Below are 18,065 nucleotides of genomic sequence, written 5' to 3'. Positions count from 1 at the left end.
TTTATTTCTGTTTTGTTTTTTTTCTTTTTAACTTGCTTAATTTTAGGGTACCTCTGGCACTGTCTCTCAAAGCCAAGAAGAAATTCATGAAGGTGAAGATCCTCCAAATCAATCAGCTAAAAGCCCTGATTGTACTCAGGCTAACACCAGCAGCTCTCTGGATTCTGTTAAGGCTGACACAGAATTAACTAGTAAGACTTTATTCATAGTAATTGCCTCAAAACTCTTTAGTTCTTTTGGCTTAATCAAATCAGAGCCTCCTCATAGCATGTATTTCATCTTGGAAAAGTTAACATTGCTGTGTTATTTTAGAATAACTTTTTTTGTCAGACTTAAATATATGTGTCGTGGCTTCCTGCCCAGCTGGTTCACATGCTTTTACCTTCTGGCTGTCCAAGAAGCCAAGCTGTTGTAGGAAAGCTGAGATGGGGAGAAAGTAAGTGGCAGAACTGAAGTACAGCTTTGTTTGCACGGGGGAGGCTATGAGCTGGAGAGGCAGTTTAGGTACTTTAGCACAGTTCAAAGCCCCAGCTCAAACTCTGCTGGCTCAGGGATGGTCTTAAGCTGATTCCACACAGAATCAGTCTGCACGTCTCAGCACTGTGCTCTTGGAAAGAGTTCTGAGAGTGCACTGCAGGGACATCCACCTGGTTTTAAATGGATTCAGCTTGCATGTTTCAGCTCTTGCCAATTAGCTGGATCTCACAATCAGGCAGAATTCTACCACTCACCCAGTCAATGATATCTCATCTGTTTTACAAAACCATTTCCAGTTTTGCCCCTGTGGCCATGGAAACTTCCATCTTATCCAATGGAAGCTGGACTTTTTCCTTTCAGTGAGAAACTAGCTCTTGCTGACTCAGAACTTGAAAGCCATCTTTTTACCCTGAAAGGTGCTGGCAGCTCAGCTGCTGTTTGGTCTCTTTTTACCTAAGACGCCCTACATGAATTGTTTGGAGTCTGCTTCTCAGATTTATTCCTGTTTAGTTTGTTAATCATGGCTTTCCACCCTTAGAAGAACAAACTCTTATTTCATTACTAATCTGACACAAATTTATATTCCAGCATTACATTTTTGATCTAGTCCTCCTTATTTGTCAACTGAATCCTAAGTAGTTGTTTCCTCAGTAACTTCATTCAGCAGCGGAAATGGACATAAAGGTCAAATATTACATTAAAATTGCTTTTTTTCCTGAGCTAATGACCTTACATTTGTATTTCCATATAAATACTTTTAACTACAGCAATCTCCTTTTTCTGTAGTTCAGCGAAGCAGTCAGATGGAATCTCAGCTTCTCACAGATAGCATTTGTGAAGATAATTTATGGGAGGTATGTAAATAGCTGAGAGACACTAACTTCTTGTCATAACGGGAACAATATTTCTGTGCATGCATGCAAGTAAGCATTCTTGTTTAAAGAATGTATTTATGTTTGTACTGACCTTTGCAGAAATTTCAGAGTGGTGTTATCACAGTTGGGGAGTTTTTTACACTTCTTCAAGTCCATATTCCAATTCAGAAGCCCCGGCAGAGCCATCTTCCAGCCAACGTGAGTATCTGTCCTCTCAAATGCATAATATCATTGACCTTAAATTTTATTCCTCTTTGTCTTGTTTTGTTTTGTTTTGTTTTTTAATTGATCTGGATTAAAGGCCATTAAATGAGTCAAGAGAGGAGTCAGTTCCACCTTAGCAAATCTGTTAAACAACCAGATGCTTCCTCTTTTCTCTCTGCTGTTCACCTCTGATGGTTTTTTTTCCCTTACTATTGAAAAATAGAACAGATTTCAATCTCTTTATGAAGGACCTCATATTCATGTTTGCCCTGTTCTTGGATAAATATGCAAGTCTTGTTTTTTTGAGATTGTTTTAAGTATGGCAAGTTTGAAAGTAAGAATTAGAAACTCAGTCTAACCTCTTCACTTTATCTTCTTACTGTGACCATCAGCCACTGAAGTCAGAATCCTGAAATGCTACCCTACACCGCTTCTACCTGTTCTACCATCTTCTTTATAAGTGCTTCACCATCATATTACTATGCTCTTTATTCCTGCCTCTTAAGACTGCTCTGCCTGAACCCTGTTCCAATATCCACCACCTGAATGGAAGCAAGGTTTCCATTAAATTCTCGCAGATATAGGAACAACTTTTTTTTGCATGCAGACAAGTACCACTCATTGGTGCTAACTTGATGCTGCATGAGGCAGTAATCTTTCTTTATTTTGCAATCATCTAGAAAACAGGGAAAGGGGTGACTATGAAACGAAGGTTGGGATTTTCTTAGGCAGTTTTGGGACAGAGGGATGCCCTTTATCCATCCATCTCATGCAACTTAATTCTTAAAGCAGGATTTCTTACTATAAACCTATCTGAAGTCTATCTTTAACCCTTCACCCATAGCTTATCCCATTCCTATTCTGTAAATGGAATGTAAGGTTGATTTTCAGGTTGTTCTGGTTAAAACAGTAACTTTGAGTTCTGCTCTTCACAATATAACAGCATATAACTAGCAAAGATGAGAAGGGATTTGTTTTCCTTTTTGCCTTAGCAGTTCTGATACTTTTAACCACACTTAGCTCTGATACCTCTTTTGCTCCATGGTGTCTGAAAGTATATTGAGATCTATGCAAAAACCTTACTTACCTTTAGTTGTAACATGGTTTTGTTCATGCAGCATCTGGATTGCTTCAGTCTGCACACAGTTACGAGGACCCTTTCTTCAAGCTAAGTTTACTCTGTACCTGGACTTAAGTTCTCCCATTTTGCATGGGGCGGGGGGAGAAAAGCCTTGGTAAAAACTGTCCAGATAGAAAGAACTGTGCTTAATTTTAGAGTGTATCAGCTTTCCAGTACTTCATGCAGCAACTCCAGTTAAGACTGATTCCCTATTACAATGTCTGTTTTAGGCTTTCCCTGTCATTTCCATCAGTACAATAGATGAATTTTCAGGGACAATCAGTTTTGCTATGCAAATCTTTAAACAAATTCTGGAAGTTGTTTGTTTTTTATTATTATTATTCACTCCTTGGCTTTGGATAAGCATTATAATCTGTATGTTGTACTGCAAATTTGAAAGTATTCAAAGTATGAACTTTTCCATTGACTTGAGTTGTAACTGTTTACATTCAAAAATTGCTAAAAGACATTCTCATATTTTTCCTCTAGTTTGAGAAGAAAACTGCCCTAGTATGCTATTTTAACAGCTTGTATGTTTCTTAACAACTTGATTTTTACATTTTACAGTTATTATGCCAGTATTTAGTTTCAGTAAAGGTACCTTTTTTTTTTTTTTTTTAATCCTGTAAGCTCTCTGAAGATTAGCATTTCAGACATGCTTATTTGTACACACTAGTGTAGCCAAATAAATTTCTAACTGGATGCTGGAATTGTTCTTTCTAATCTTTCTGGTTTTCACAAACAAGTACTACTCCTTAAAAGATTACGTAATAAAGTGCTGTGAATTAGCTGTTTCATTTTCCACACATAGGCGTTATTCTGAGGTGGAAAAGTTTAAGGTTTTATGAATAGAGAATGTTTGATTTGTAAAAACAGCAATGCTTAGCATTTATTTAACAAAGTATATGGGGAATTAACTCAAATATTTCCATTACCTGCTACTGAGTACAATGTCTGCTGGCATAGTAAACAGTGTGCCAGGGACTGTAGAGAAGCTATCCTGGAAAGTGGAAAAAACTAAGCAGTGTCTGCATAATTTAGAAGTAGCTTTGGCAGGTTCTTCTATGGCAGTACTTATTCTACAGTACTGGAAAACTTTCCAGTAGTGTGTTCAATGTTAAATAGGTCCGAATGATGTTCATTCTTCCTTCTCTAACAGGAATGAACGCATGACGTGACATTATCATTTGGTAGGGAGTTTTAGTATGTCTGTGTGTTACAAGTGTAATAGCGAAATAGTTCCTATGTATGAAAAGACATGGTCAAAAACATACCTTTCTCAAGGTTAGTGATTTATTTGTGACAATGTTTTATCTGTGAAGTTTATTCTAGTGCTTCAGATCAGCTCCTTAGAACGCTGGCTCCTGTATAACCAAGTCTTACTCTCGTAACATACCACATTGTCAGGGTGAAGATGTCAGCAGAATATTTGTGTTAGAAGTTTAGATATCTTCTTGGACTGGAAGCAAGGACTGAAACCGTGGACATTGTTTTGCTAGTGCACAGGAAGCTGAGGCACAGACCTGAGGATGGGTTTGATGTGATGTGATGAGTATTGTGTTCTGCCCTTGTTCATTTCCTTCATTGCTGACTGAAGAAAATACCTGTGAGTCAACTTAGCAAGAACAAGGAAATCAAGAGAGTTCTTGAATTATGGACCAAACTGTGATTAATGGTGAACATGCCTCCAAATAAAGCTATGCTCATAACACCTTGGCTGTGAGGTCTTTAGGCCCTCTGTCTTCTTAGGAAAAGCATTACCTGTTCCATGTCAAGATGTAAAGAGAAAGGTTAAAAAGCTGAGGGGAGACAGGAACTGTGGGGGTCACATAAGAGTCAACTTTCTTCATGTAAAAAGTCTGTCCATTTTTAAATTCTTTAAAATTCTGATATAAAGGAAAAAAAGCTGATAAAAAGATAGCTAAATTAATATAATTTGTACCGATTAAATTGCTTTCCTTATGCTTTTTAAATCTCTTCTGTTTTTGTTTAAAATGCTATCCAGTCTTATAAGTTCAGGTTAGACTTTCAATTTGCAAATGTATTTATACTGAGCTGTCTCTAAATATTCAGCAAGCCTACAAAACTTGGATGCCATTCAGTAGTGACTGATCACTGATAAGAAAACTGAAAGCTTTCTCTGAAGGGATGGAATTAGCATAAATAATCTATGTGCTTAAATATATAGGTAACTATCTGAAATACTGCCATCTTATTTATTGGCTATGCCTAAGGCTTGTTGAAAATTGAGAGCTCATATTCTGAATCAAGCATAGTTATTTTGTTCTATTCTAGAGCATTCTTGTTAGCTGGATAATGTGCACATATTTCTTAGGTCTCCATTTTAGGAAGTTAATCACTCTCAATTTAGCTTTTTGAGCAATAGTGATGAGGCATATGTCCCAACAAGAAGTCCATATTTAAACATGAGGAAATATGGGGCATAAAAGTGAAATGAATTATCTAAGGCTATGTTATTATCTTGGCTCAGAATGAAACAAGACAAGTCCACAATGAAAAAAATGGTTTTAGTGGGTCAGGCTGCCTCCATTAGTTTTTCTTTTCTGTTCTGCACAATAAAGATTCCAAGTCTCTTGCTGGCTTCTGTGCACAAGTGGATTGGAAGCTAGTGTTTCTGAAAAGTATGCATCTTTTTTTTTTCTCGCCCCCCACAATTTTATCCCTCTTTGTTTTCCCCCAGTATGCAGTGACCACACCACCTACTCCAGAAGACTTGATTTTCAGCCAATATGTGTATCGCCCCAAGCTGCGTATTTATGAAGAAGATTGCCAGATCCTTTCTCAGATGATAGATGAGTAAGTCTGGTTTTTCATTCACTGGGTATATTAGTAATTTTATTTTTTCAGCTCAGGTTGCATGCAGAATGGCCTGAATAAAGTTAATACATCACATATGGGGGGAAAAAACAGAAAATGATAGGTAACCTACTTTATGCTAGCACCCAGTTTATGTACTTATATAGGGCAAAATCTTGAAGAGTTGTTGTTTTTATGGAGATAATTAAAGTTTGATTTTCCTCAAATAACTTATCACTTATTAATATTATGCTTCAGTTGCAAATCAGAAGAGTTAGAGTAAAACTTTGAGTTGTATCAAAAAATGATGAAATATAGGAAGCAGAATTGTAACAGGTTATGATCTGTTGTTTGCTCTAATTTTTCATTATTTATTAGATTGAAATAAAGTTATCATGATTTATTTTCTCATCTGGGGGATACTTATAGTCTGATTCATTATGCCTGCTACAATTTAAGTGCCAAATCAAAATTCATGATAAAATGCAAAACCAACAGTAAGATTTTTTTTTTCCAGTCCCATTACTACCCTCACTTTCTATTTCATCATCGTTCTAACTCTCCACCTTGTGTTCAGGGCTGCCCTCAGCAAAAAGACTGTAGAAGGGGAACATTGCTTCAGGCACTGCAGTTTAACAAACATGGCCCACATATAATCAAGGCTTTGGAGGGTCTGTTTAAGATGTAAGACCCTACTAAATGAAAATATTTACATTTCCATGTTTTAATTAGAACAGGGGAATGAAGTGTACAAATACCAATGTGCTTATTTATGTGCACAGTGCAGTTGCAACAAGCTGCTTTTCTCTCTCTCTCTCTCTCTCTCTCTCTCTCTCCTTTTTTTTTTTCTTCTCTCCTTCTTTTCTCCACTTTTTCAGATTAAAACCTTATGCAAGTGTCCAGGATCAACTCCTGGTGAATGTGAATAAGAGTTTGTGGGAAGTGATGAGAACCTGCTCTGATGAAGAGGTAATATTGTGTGAAGAGATAATGTTGACTTTTACATAATGAAGTAAAGTTAATTTAGGCATTCAGATAAAACAAGAACCAGAATGGTCTGACTAACAGTGGGCAGGTAGGAGATACAAGGCAAAGTATTTTTGTGGATGAAAGACCTCTATGAGAACTGAAATAAAGTATTATTTTCTAATATAGCAGAAGGTTTGAGTGCAAGGACATGTGTCCTTTCTAATATACTAGAGGGAATATGTTGCTATAAAACAGAAAAACTTGAAATTGACAATTTAAGTTAGTTGGGGGCAGAGAAGATGAGGAATTTCAGAGGGGCCTAGGCAACGAATGCAATATTGGAAGGAAAAAAATGAGCTACTCTTACTGTAGGGGCTTTGTAGATCCATCATTGGAGCAGAATTGTCCATTAACTTAAATCTGCATTTAGTTCAGAAAGGTATGCAACATTGTAAGACATATAATGAACAGAAAATGTGTTGTTACATAAGGCTGCTCTGCATGTAGAATTTGGGGTTCAACAATGATGTTGCATACCAGAACAGAAGGTGATGAGGCCAGAGGGTATTTAAAGACTGCTAATGGGCACAAAAAAGCACTCCAAAAACATTTGCATCTAAAATCAAGAAATATCATAAAAATATCCCAAACAGTATTGAGAAGCTAGATCAAAAGATTCTATTCTCCTTGGTTTTAATGGCAAGAATAAAGGCCTCTTCAATGAAAATAAAAAGTCAGAATTGATAAAAGACAATATTTTTTCATAGTTCATAATGAGATTGCAGACCTCTGTGATATAGGATATCACTGAGGCTAGGATATTAATTGTATTAAGGAAAAATGTAGTTATGAACAATATAAGCACCCGGAACCCTTGGCTAAGGATAACAAATTTGAACGGTTATGAAGCAAATTTCTACACGTTCAAATTAGAATGGTACTACGTAGTGGAAATGGGCAAATCTAAAATAATCTAGGAAAAAAGTTTTTTGTGTCTTCCTCTGCAGCCTTTGGATTGATGACTATTGGAAAAAAATTTTGAACGATCTAATCTGTAGCTATGTTCTGTTAAGACAGGTGGCTTTTTTTTCAGTTTATTTCACATAGTTTGCATAGTGTCTGGACTTCTGTAAGCATTTCGGTGAGCCTCCTTAACTATAATGGGGAGGGTTCTGAATGTCTTGAATAACTTGGATGAGAGACATCTGACATACTTAATGAAGCTGCTCTGTCTTATGGCGAAGGCATCTTTAGTTGTTTAAGCTGTTAAAATCAGATGCTATTTCTTTGTGCTGCACCCTATATGAATAAAGGATATTCATCCTGTTGGATCTTTGCTAAGAAAATCTATTGCTTTAGTAGCTCATTGTATTGAGTTACTAGGGATTATCCAAATTGCAATTTGATTCTATTTGCAACTGTCATGTAATACTGCTACTAAAGAAATGGGAGCAGGAGAAGCAGTGCCAGAGAAGGGAAGAAGAGTCTAGAAGGTTGATTGAACAATCTTTGTTTTACATTCTTTTTTGTGTTCTCTTCTATATTTTCCACTCGTTACAGCTGAAGAGCTTTGGAGCAGAACTGAACAAAATGAAATCCTATTTCACCAAGGAAAGTAAAATCCTGGCTCACAATGGGAAAGTGACATTGTATAGCAAATTGTTGCAGAGCTCACAGGTAATGTGCCAGGTGACAGTAAAGAGTTAGGTTTATAAGAGGAATTTCTACCATACTTATCCCTGTTTAAAATAGTATAAGCCAGGGCCATCAAGTTTAGAAGCATAATTAATGTATGTAAGTGTACATTCTCTTGATAGTTTCCTTCTTATTTAATGTGTTTCCCTTTTATTTGTATGCAAATGTACAACACATTGGGACAGTGACTCTTTTCTTGCACTTATGCTATAGGAACCTTCTGCCCAAGGATTTTGTCAAGTAAAGTTACAGAGGAGGAAAAAAAAAAGGAGTGTTATGGGAAATGCTAAAAGAAACGAGCTCTTTAGACTGTAGTAATGTGTCAGTATTAGTAACTAGCAAGGGAATGCAGAATAATGCATTGTGATAGATAACAGAAACTTGCACATGCTAAAAGTCTGAGAAACTTATTTAGCTACACGTCTCATCTCATCCCTTTGTAATAAAAGTGGGAAGATTGTTAAATATCCTGTGCTTTCCTATGTACTTTCTTATGTTACTGCCTTAATGTCTGTCAGTCTACCTCTTCATTCTAATGACAGATTGCATCAGTTCCTTTAATTAGTCTCTTAGCAAGCAAAGATCCATGTGGTGGTCCCAGAAGACATGCAACTTTTTTTTTAAAAAATGCCATTGACTTGTGTAAAAACACACTGCAAACGAGTCCAATTTTTGCATCTTAGGAACAATGGGAGAAACTACAGTCAAGGATAGCAAAAATGGATGAAATTCTCAAAGAGGCAGATAGCTGTCTTGCTGCTTTGGAAGCAGGTAAGTGTTTCCAAGCCAGTGATTGATCTGCTGCTTTCTCATCCAGTCCCTTTATTTTTCAGTAAAGCTCCTGTTTAAATGATCACCTCAAGATCCTGCGTTTGGTAGTTGCTTGGAATTTTAAAATTCCCCTGTTACCAGTAATCTGTTAGGCTTAATCAGCTTCATTCATGACTGCAAATTTATTTTATAGGAATTTCTTACACACCATACAAAGACTAGGAGTATGTATGTGCTGAAATACAGAATTGTAATTGTAGTCTTTGAACATGTAACCAGGTTGGCTAAATGTTCTAGTACGGCTGCTGGCAGCACACAGTTCAAAATGGCTGCAAAACGTGCCAGTGATCCTGGCAGAGAGTCAAGGCTAAGTGTTGTGCTCCAGGACTGTACTGTTTTCAGTATCAAAGCTGGGTGGTCAAAACTTGTTCAGCTGTGTTTACACAAGCTTACAATCAATACTTGGGACTGCAGCATAGCAATGCCCTGTGTATTTTTTCTTTTATTTCTAATGAATTTTCTTCCAGTGCCTTAAGTGGAAATCAAAGTGCACTGTATCAGCTTTGAAACTGTATAATAAAATGAGTTTTAATCATTATCTAATGCTAAAGTTCCTGAGGTTTTTGATAGATACCCTTCTTGGCTTCTTGTATGTTTTTTCTTAGCTAGTTTTCAAATTCTGACAATTATAGAACCCAGAGACAAATAAAATGGAATCTAAACATCGAATCTGGGAGTTCTGCTGAGACCTTCTGACATTTCTTTCCCATAGATTCTGGCTGGGAAGAATGTGAAGCAGGCTGCAGTGATGAAATGGCGGAATGGGAGTCCAAGGGGAGAAATTTAGAGGAAGGTAATGGTACCAGCTGAACTGCATTTTGTTTAGAAATTTTAGAGATGGTGATGCTCCACACTGCTTCCCCTCCTTCCCTCCGTCTCTTAAGTTTGATATGAATGCAAAAACTACTATTTTTTTTTTTTAAAACCTCATTGGGTACAGCTAAGCACATAGACATTAAAATATGAAAAGGCTGTCTTCCCCCTCCCCCCCCACCCCCACAGAAAAATGGAATTTAGAACCTGGAACAGAGTGACTTGAAGAGTGTGTACTGGCTATTATACCCAGCACTTGGACTGTTCAATAACTACTAACCTTTGTTCATCACATGTCTATATCCAAGTAGGATTAACAGCCATCGAGTTGGATTCTTTCATATTGTTAAGAACAAGGACAGCACAGCAAGTTAGGATTTTCTCTGCTGCTTTGATCTGTCATAACTTTTTATTTTTTCCTTTCTCTTAGAATTGGAAACCCTCAGAGCCCAAGAAGAGGAGCTTCAAAGGTAAGACTTAAAGAGGATATAAGGAGCTTTAAAAAATCACTGTACATTCAGGTACTAGAGATTTCTTTTTCTTTTTTAATCAGTGAGCTTTGCTTTCTTAGGAGCACCTGATTTATCTTTGCAGAGATCTGTCAGATCTGGAGACTCAGAATGAGCAAGTGCTTGCTGAGATAAACCATCTACAGAAGAAAGAAAAAAGCTGCCAGGAACTCCTGGAGGCATACAAGTATGGAAAGGACCTTCAAGTTTTATTTTTTATTGGTTCTGAGTCCTCACATTTGTATATTAATGTTTTTGTTTTGTTTTTACTTCTTATTTAATTTGGCACATCTTTGGATGCCCATCAACTGGTAACGCAGGATGAGCAATAAAGATTAAGTGAACTTCAATGTGATACACTTTATTTTTTTTAATTAAGGATTTTGCAGTGACACTTTATGTAAGTCTTTCTACATCCAACTATTCTCTCATTCCAAAATGAACACTTTAAGAAAAATTTTCAAGTCTTCCAAGAGTTTTATGCTTGTATCTCCCATAGATTTTTATGTTCTGTTAGGAAGTGAGAGGATAGTTGGTATATTATGTAAGAGTTGCAAGTGTACTTAATACTCTGACCTTCATCTCTCAGTTAATTTTGTTTGGTTGGTTGAAACTTAGCTTTTTTTTTTTTTTTTTTTTTCTCCTTTTCAGCTTCAGTGAGTGGGAAATTAGTGAATGGAGTGAACAGCAGGCAGTCTTTACTTTTCTTTATGATTCTATTGAATTCACAGTAGTCTTTGGATCACTAATAGGTAAGTTGAAAAATTTGTAAGTTTTCATTTTACGAATTCGAAAGTTTAAATAGTTATATAATAGAAACACAAAGGCTCTTAGTCTGTGAAGACATTAAGGGGAAATAGAATAAAATCTAGTGGGAGCATGTAAACTGAGAGATATGAGCAATTGTGGCTTAGGATATGGGAATCGGTGCTTTCTATAAAAATTCAAAATGTATGTATTAAGTAGCTGTTGCTGAAGACGAAGAGCTGTGAGCCTTTGAATAATTGAAAGGGTTCCATAACTAAGTATGGAAATAATTACTTGTTAAATGCTTTTTTTTTTTTTTAATTCTCAGATGGTGAAGTTTTCGGTGAAAATCCCTGCAGAAAGATAGTTAGCATGAGCTTTGAATCCCTCCTGGATGGTAAGATTTTTTTCAAGTAGCTTGAAAGTAGCTGCCCTGGTTAACTGTTCTTGGGATGATATCTGTAAATGTGTGTTTTATCTGCCGATGCGTTACTACATGGCTCTGAAAAGACTGTCAGCAGCGTGTTTGTCTTTTATGTTACAGAAGAAAGAGCTCCACTTTCCTCACGTTTAGTCCAAAGACTCATCTTCCAGTTTATTGAAAGTCAGGGATGCTGGCAGGAAAGGTGCCCCACACTACACTACTTGCCCCAGGTAATGTTCTAGGAAAGCACTCTGGAAAAGTGGGGAATTTCTTCTGTCACAGAGAATAGGGCTGATGCTGAGGGGAAAAAAACCCATTTTGTTGAATGCTTCATCAATGCAAACCAAAATCAGCTTTGTGAATGAATAAATATCCTGAGTTAAGAGGAGAAGAACCTGTCCCAGAAGGCAAGACTCCTAAAACCTGTAATTTAAGTATGCTTTTGCCATTCATTGAGAACATTTGATTGTACTTGAACTCTAAAATAATTCTAAACTAATGTCTGCCTGCTTTAGTGATTTTTAAAATCCATTTTTGTGACTGGTACAAGCAGAACTAAAGAATTGAGCTGAATACTATTCTGCTTCCTAAAGAATTAGTGATTTAAATTGCTAAACCAAACTTGGCATTCCTGCATATCTGTGTACCCCTGCAGAAAATGCTAGAGGGAGAAACTTAAAGCAACAAATGTTTATTTGTTGTTATGCTTGTATAATTTCATTTCCACATCCAAACTGAGATAGCAGATAAACTACACTTTTTCTATACTTTCCAGCATAAACTGCATTTTAAAATGTCATACAGTTTACCAGCCTGATTTCCAGTGTGATTGCTTTTCTGATTGCCCACTTAGGTGCTTCATGACATCTCTTTGGTTGTGAGTCGTTGTAAGGTCTTAGGAGAGGAGATTGAATTTCTGGAGAGATGGGGTGGAAAATTTAATCTTCTAAAGACAGATATCGACGACACAAAGTGAGTAACTTGATATATAATTTGCACTAGTCTTTCAAAAAGTGTCTGTAGATAATCACAAATAAAACTTTGAACTAATTTCAAATTGGTTTTCCTGAAACTGAGATTTTAGGTAACTTTTTTAACAATATATATTTTTTTAATAAAATTGAACAATAATATCCAAATGCATAGAGCTGGTTTTTGATTCAGCCAGTTTCCTAACTATTACATCTTTTCTCCTTACTTGGTGCTTTCCTGTTTTCACTTAAATCTCTCACCTAAATCATTAGGCCAGAGTGTAGCAATTCAGAGGAAGCAGAACCAAGAGTTTACCTGTAGCTTTGTGCTTTGTTTCGTTATAATAGGCTTAATTTTCAGTTTGCTTCAGCCAAGTAGAAATAGTCCTTGAAGGCTTAATGTACTTGTTTATTTTCTTTAGTTTTCATTTTCCCATATTACTTCCTCATTTTGTGGCATTCTCCAGTGGAACATGATAAATATTTCATCTCAGAATCCCTTTTTCATCATTCTATTAGTGATGTATATCCTTACCTAAGGACTGCCCAGTTAACCCTTTCTCTGCATGCCTTGATGCCATGTCTGTCCACAGATGTTATTCTAAATTTGTAGTAGCTTTTGCAAGAGCTTTCTTTTACAGCATCTCCAAAGTCCCATAAAAGCTAAATTTAGTTAAGCCAACAAAAACGTGCCTCTACAGCCCATGCTCAGGCAGCTGCAAATTGTGGGATATTCACCTAGGAAAGACTTGCTGTATGCTTGCCCTGTTTTACACTATCCCAATGTATCTGCTTCCTCAGCATTGTGTGCTCAGTGACAGTTTCTCCCTTATTTGCAAAAAGACTCAATTCTGTCCTTCCTGGACCTTGTCATAGGCAGAGTACTGTGCTAGATAGAAATTTGGCCTGACTTAAGTAGCACTGAATTTATGAAACAAACTTAGAATTACGGAATTGAAAGTGAATTAGTCCTGCTTCAAAAATGTTTTATGTTAACTACAAATCATTGTTGATTACTAGTCTATATTTTCCTTTCATAATTTTTAAAAGGTTCTGCTGAGAATTATGCATGAAACTTCATCTGTGAGGAAAGTTGGGGGGTTGTATTCTAATTCAGAGTGGAAAGGTACTTTTAACCTTATCTAACTAACACTAACCTAAAGTTAGTGTTAGGCTATGCTGGAACGCTTTAGAAATTAGTGAGGTTGTTGCATTTGTTATGTCATTTGTTTTCACATCTGGAACATAATTCAAAGGAGGTAGCAGTACATTTGAACATTTTGTATTGATTTTGTTTGTTTTTTATTTCTCATACAGAGTGAAGCTTTTGTTCTCAACTTCCACAGCTTTTGCAAAGTTTGAATTGACCCTGTCTTTGTCCTCCAACTACCCATCTGCTTCACTGCCTTTTACTGTCCAAAACCAAATTGGGAACATTGGGTGAGTTCAACAAAAAGAACCACTCCATATAACTTAAGATTCAAATCTTAGGGACAGTGAATTAAATGTTCTCTATCCTCTCAAACTCATGCAATAATTTTATCTTTCTCAGAGAGGAGGAGATTTCTGCTGTCCTGTCCAAGGTACCACTTGGTTACCACTATTTGCGGAGAATGGTCAGCTTGATTCATCATAATCTGCTCCAAGATCCCAGATGATTCACATGCAGGACTGAAGGTGTCAAACTGGATATCCCTTGGCTCTACTCTTAGAAGAATTTACAGCTCTTTCACTGAAATAGGAATGCTGTTAGCTTCTCAGCTCTTTATGAATCTTGTCTAATAACTGTTTGATATCCAGGATGCTCAGTGTAAGCCCTAAGCTTCTCTTTTAGGCCAAAGGATAAATGCAGTTGTGTCTAAAGCATAGGAGGAAGAGTTTCTTATGTCTTTTATTAATCCAGCCTGCTGGTCTTGGCTCCTTCTATAGTCTTCCCTAGTATGGATAGTCTTCTGAAGTAGCATGTCAGTTTTGTTCTGGATGGATGTACAAAGCTTTTGTATAAAACACTGATCAGTATTTTCCAAATTTATCTGACTGGAATTTACTTCTTTCACTCTCATAACTCCACTACTACTTCACATTCTAACATACCACATCTTTAAATTTTTAAATCATTTTCCTGGAACTTCTCCCCCCAAAATCAGAAACTATAGTCTGGCTTCTGATTAACCAAATAATGTAGAATAACTAGCCAGTTCGCCCATCAGAATTGAAAAGACTTGTCATGAAGGCTACAGAACCCTGTGCCGCACCAGAGACTTTGTAGTGCAGCAGACTCAAAGCCATCGAGTTGAAGCTGTGTGAGCCCTTCCACTTGGAACTATGTTCTGATCTTCTGTGTATAGCTCTCTGTCCAGTGCTAGTCTATCCCTTGTTTCTGGTACACTGCCTGAGTTTGTAATGAGTTAGAACTGTAGTGGGGAGACTGAGCTATTTAAAGTCAGGAGGTATCTGAGAGGTCCTTGGTGCAGTCCAGGTTGCTTTTGTATAGTCTGTAACATAGGTTGAGCTCTTGGTACTGAGCTAACCCTGACTGGATTTATGGTGTTGAAGTGCCTAGCAATTCTTAGCTCTCCATTTGGTGTAGGCAGCTGACAATTTTTGTCTCTCTGTAAAATATGTTCATTTTAAAATGTTTTCATGTGTGTGTTTATATATTGTTGTCTTTTTTTCATTGTTTTCCTTCTATTTGGAAGGTGGAAGTTCATTAAAAATTTGAATTACTGCTATTTCTTCTTTTTTTCAATTGTGATAATCAATTGCTCCATTTAAAACAAACTTTTGACTGAAAATTCGCCTACTACTATTGAAATACCTTTGATAGCTATTTGAGAGGACTTTTCGTAACATGAACTTGCATTTTTCACTCTCATTTCCTAGTGTTAGTCTTCTATGATCTGACTCTCACAGGACATTTTTATTTTTTAAAATAGTGCCAAAGTCACAAATGACTTGGATACTATACCTAAAATAACTTTCAAGTTTCTTAAGGTTTTCTTAAGTTTCTTAATATTAAGTATTATTAACCAGTAGAGGGTGCTCCAGTAGTACTTCATAAGCATTATCCTGTTTATTGTTTTCTTTCAGCATGTTTCCAAGTGTGCCAGATGAAACAGAATAAACAAAAAGCCACGCATCTGCAGAGGAAAAGGATTGTGGCAGCACTTAAGTAATTCCAATTTTATGTTTAATTGATACTGCACAGACTTTTTAAAACTCCCCCTAGGGCTTTAGGAATTAAAGCCTACAGCATGTCTCATCTATAGGCTAAATTCCCTTACCTTTGTAGTGCCTCAGACTTGATGTATTGCTGTTAAAATCTCCATAGAGATAATATATTTACAAAAATTATATTATTTTTCAAGTCAAATTATGATGAGAACTCCATTTTTAAACCTTTTCTCACACAGTGGTGGTTATAACCAGTGCTCAATCAGAAATCTGGAGATCTTACACAACTCTTACTTTTTTCAGCAATCCACTGTGATTCAAGGTGTAAAGCTGGGATTACAGCTCTGGAAGTTATGGCTGTACCTCTTTAAGGATGGGGCGGGGAGGAGAAGTGAATTACTTTGAAAGAATTAATTTACTTTCTAGAAAAAAAATTACAAATGACAATTCTTATTTATTTCATTTTTGGTAATATAATATTAGCTGTGAAAGAATGAGCACTATCATGTTTTCCTCCTAACACAGTTGGAATGTTGTTTTGAATATGGCTTTCTTTTAAGGATTAACTTATGGTTATCAATAATAGCACACATTGTTTTATTGAATTTAATTTGAAGCACCTGTTGTTGGAAATTTAGAGATCATCCATGAGCATCTAAAATTGCCCAAGTATAAGTGTGAATGCCAAGAGAATGTCAACTATATCCAAGTTTTAGTATGTTATGGGAAAATGATCTTTTATGGTCTTCGGTATTGCTGACTTGGGACTGATATCTTTCTGTATATATAAATGCAAAAGCATTTATTCTCTTGTGGTCTCTGTTTTGTTTTATTAAATACATATGGAAGTGCATATTAAATTGCTTGATTGGCAAAAGGTAAAATAATGAGGATGCAGTTACTGTGCACTATTAGTAATATTCTGCTTTTCATGTTCCCAACCTTAGTTTTCATGGGAAACATCCCAAAATCTGGATAGAGGACTGAAATACTAGTAAGAGATCATATTTGTTTAAACAGCACACAGCAATGCTTTAAAAACTCTCCAGAAGTAAAATGAGTGATTGATCAGTTTTGCAATTTAGAATAAGAGGGAAAGATAATCTAGTGCTACAGCAAGTGTTAGCTCAGAAACCCAAAGGAAAATTCAGATCTTGAATCAACCTTTTTGCTGTACCTCCATCTCTCCAAGTCCAGGGCATCTACCATTTGCAAACCCAATTCTTTAAAGGGCGCCATTGCTTCACATTGTTAAAACAGGTTTATGTTTCTAAATGCAAACTCTGCAAAATATATCGTAACCTCTCTCCTAGCAGTTCTGCTATCAACAGAAGCTATCAACACCTAAGCCCACTGCGGTTAAGAACTATGGGGAAAAAACTTCTGAGTGGGAAAAGGATCTCTAAGTATATTTATATTTCTGTAGACATCTATAAAAGCTTCTTTCGATATTTTTTCATCAAGAGATGGCTCTGTTGTCTTGTTAAGTCACCGGAAGCTCTCTTCAGGTCTGCCTGGGATTCTAGAATAAAAAAGCCATTTTCTGCTATCAGCTGTAAACTCCCCTTAGCCTTTTTTGGCCTACTGGCTGTTCCTAACACAACTGGTTACAGCATTTCAATTACAAATGCCAATTGGGTGCTGTTCTCTGGGCTTTTTGCTTCTGGGCTGGCAAAGGTCAGTACGAGCGTCACGTAGACAACATTGCAGTGATGTGTGGACATCTCGACCTGGGGTTTCTCCTGTTTATACGTCTCAATATGTGTGTTACAAGACAACCCTGGGAAGCTCAGAAAGAATGTTTGAAGTAGGTAGATCAGGATAACTTCTAACATTAAGTATAAAACTTGCTTAGCATGAGTAGCTGAAATAAATCCGCACACTTGCTTAGCATGAGTAGCTAAATTTGCTGAAGTCTTAGGCCGCACTCCTAGTTCAGTAAGAAAGGGCCCCAGAGCTGGTGCAGGCTGGAAAGATAAGGGAGTTACAAGCAGTCTGCATTCCTGTGCCCCACTCTCCGAAAGGGAGGATGTCAAGGCTTTGAAATAAGGCCTGCTTGGGTGCCAGGACCTTGGGAAGCAAAGCCTCCTCTCACTGCTGAAACAAAGTTAATTAAGGGGTCTGGACTATCTCCCCCTTGTCAGGACTTTGGGAGATAACACCTACTGTCCCTGCTGGGGCAGTGTTAATTGATCTCCCCTCATCAGCACCTTGAGAGACAGGGGGTGGGACCCGGGGAATGAAGCAATCACTAACCAATCAGTGTAAAAGGGAAAATTGCAAATCTGGCAATTTGTTTGTATAAATGCTACTTGAAAAGTTGGGGGGGTGTGCTCGATTTGTGGGAAACCACCGAGCACCCAGGCTTGTGCAACTCTGAAATAAATAAACAAATGTCTCTCCTGAGTGTGTAATTATTGGCTTATTGCATACCGGGCA

At 36.9% G+C, this 18,065-nt stretch overlaps 1 protein-coding gene across 2 annotated transcripts in view; it reads left to right on the top strand.

Annotated features, from left to right (window-relative positions):
* The window catches only part of KNL1 (kinetochore scaffold 1), a 28,079-nt gene extending 11,648 nt beyond the window's left edge, over positions 1 to 16,431 (top strand). The window contains exons 8-24 of one of the 2 annotated variants that reach the window (XM_064513319.1): positions 47 to 191; positions 1,264 to 1,331; positions 1,452 to 1,550; positions 5,378 to 5,493; positions 6,372 to 6,462; positions 8,023 to 8,139; positions 8,841 to 8,928; positions 9,701 to 9,781; positions 10,232 to 10,271; positions 10,396 to 10,497; positions 10,962 to 11,062; positions 11,386 to 11,454; positions 11,602 to 11,711; positions 12,335 to 12,453; positions 13,770 to 13,892; positions 14,005 to 14,129; positions 15,543 to 16,431. In XM_064513319.1, coding sequence (XP_064369389.1) covers positions 47 to 191; positions 1,264 to 1,331; positions 1,452 to 1,550; positions 5,378 to 5,493; positions 6,372 to 6,462; positions 8,023 to 8,139; positions 8,841 to 8,928; positions 9,701 to 9,781; positions 10,232 to 10,271; positions 10,396 to 10,497; positions 10,962 to 11,062; positions 11,386 to 11,454; positions 11,602 to 11,711; positions 12,335 to 12,453; positions 13,770 to 13,892; positions 14,005 to 14,110 — 1,575 coding nt within the window. In that variant the 3' untranslated portion in view covers positions 14,111 to 14,129; positions 15,543 to 16,431. Of the gene's footprint in view, positions 1 to 46; positions 192 to 1,263; positions 1,332 to 1,451; positions 1,551 to 5,377; positions 5,494 to 6,371; positions 6,463 to 8,022; positions 8,140 to 8,840; positions 8,929 to 9,700; positions 9,782 to 10,231; positions 10,272 to 10,395; positions 10,498 to 10,961; positions 11,063 to 11,385; positions 11,455 to 11,601; positions 11,712 to 12,334; positions 12,454 to 13,769; positions 13,893 to 14,004; positions 15,185 to 15,542 lie in introns of those variants that run through there. The other variant, XM_026115527.2, reaches the window with a different exon arrangement.
* The last annotated feature ends 1,634 nt before the right edge of the window (positions 16,432 to 18,065 follow it).

Source organism: Dromaius novaehollandiae, chromosome 5, assembly GCF_036370855.1.
Source record: "Dromaius novaehollandiae isolate bDroNov1 chromosome 5, bDroNov1.hap1, whole genome shotgun sequence".
Taxonomy (NCBI): Eukaryota; Metazoa; Chordata; class Aves; order Casuariiformes; family Dromaiidae; genus Dromaius; species Dromaius novaehollandiae.
This window is presented reverse-complemented; position numbering and strand designations above follow the sequence as displayed.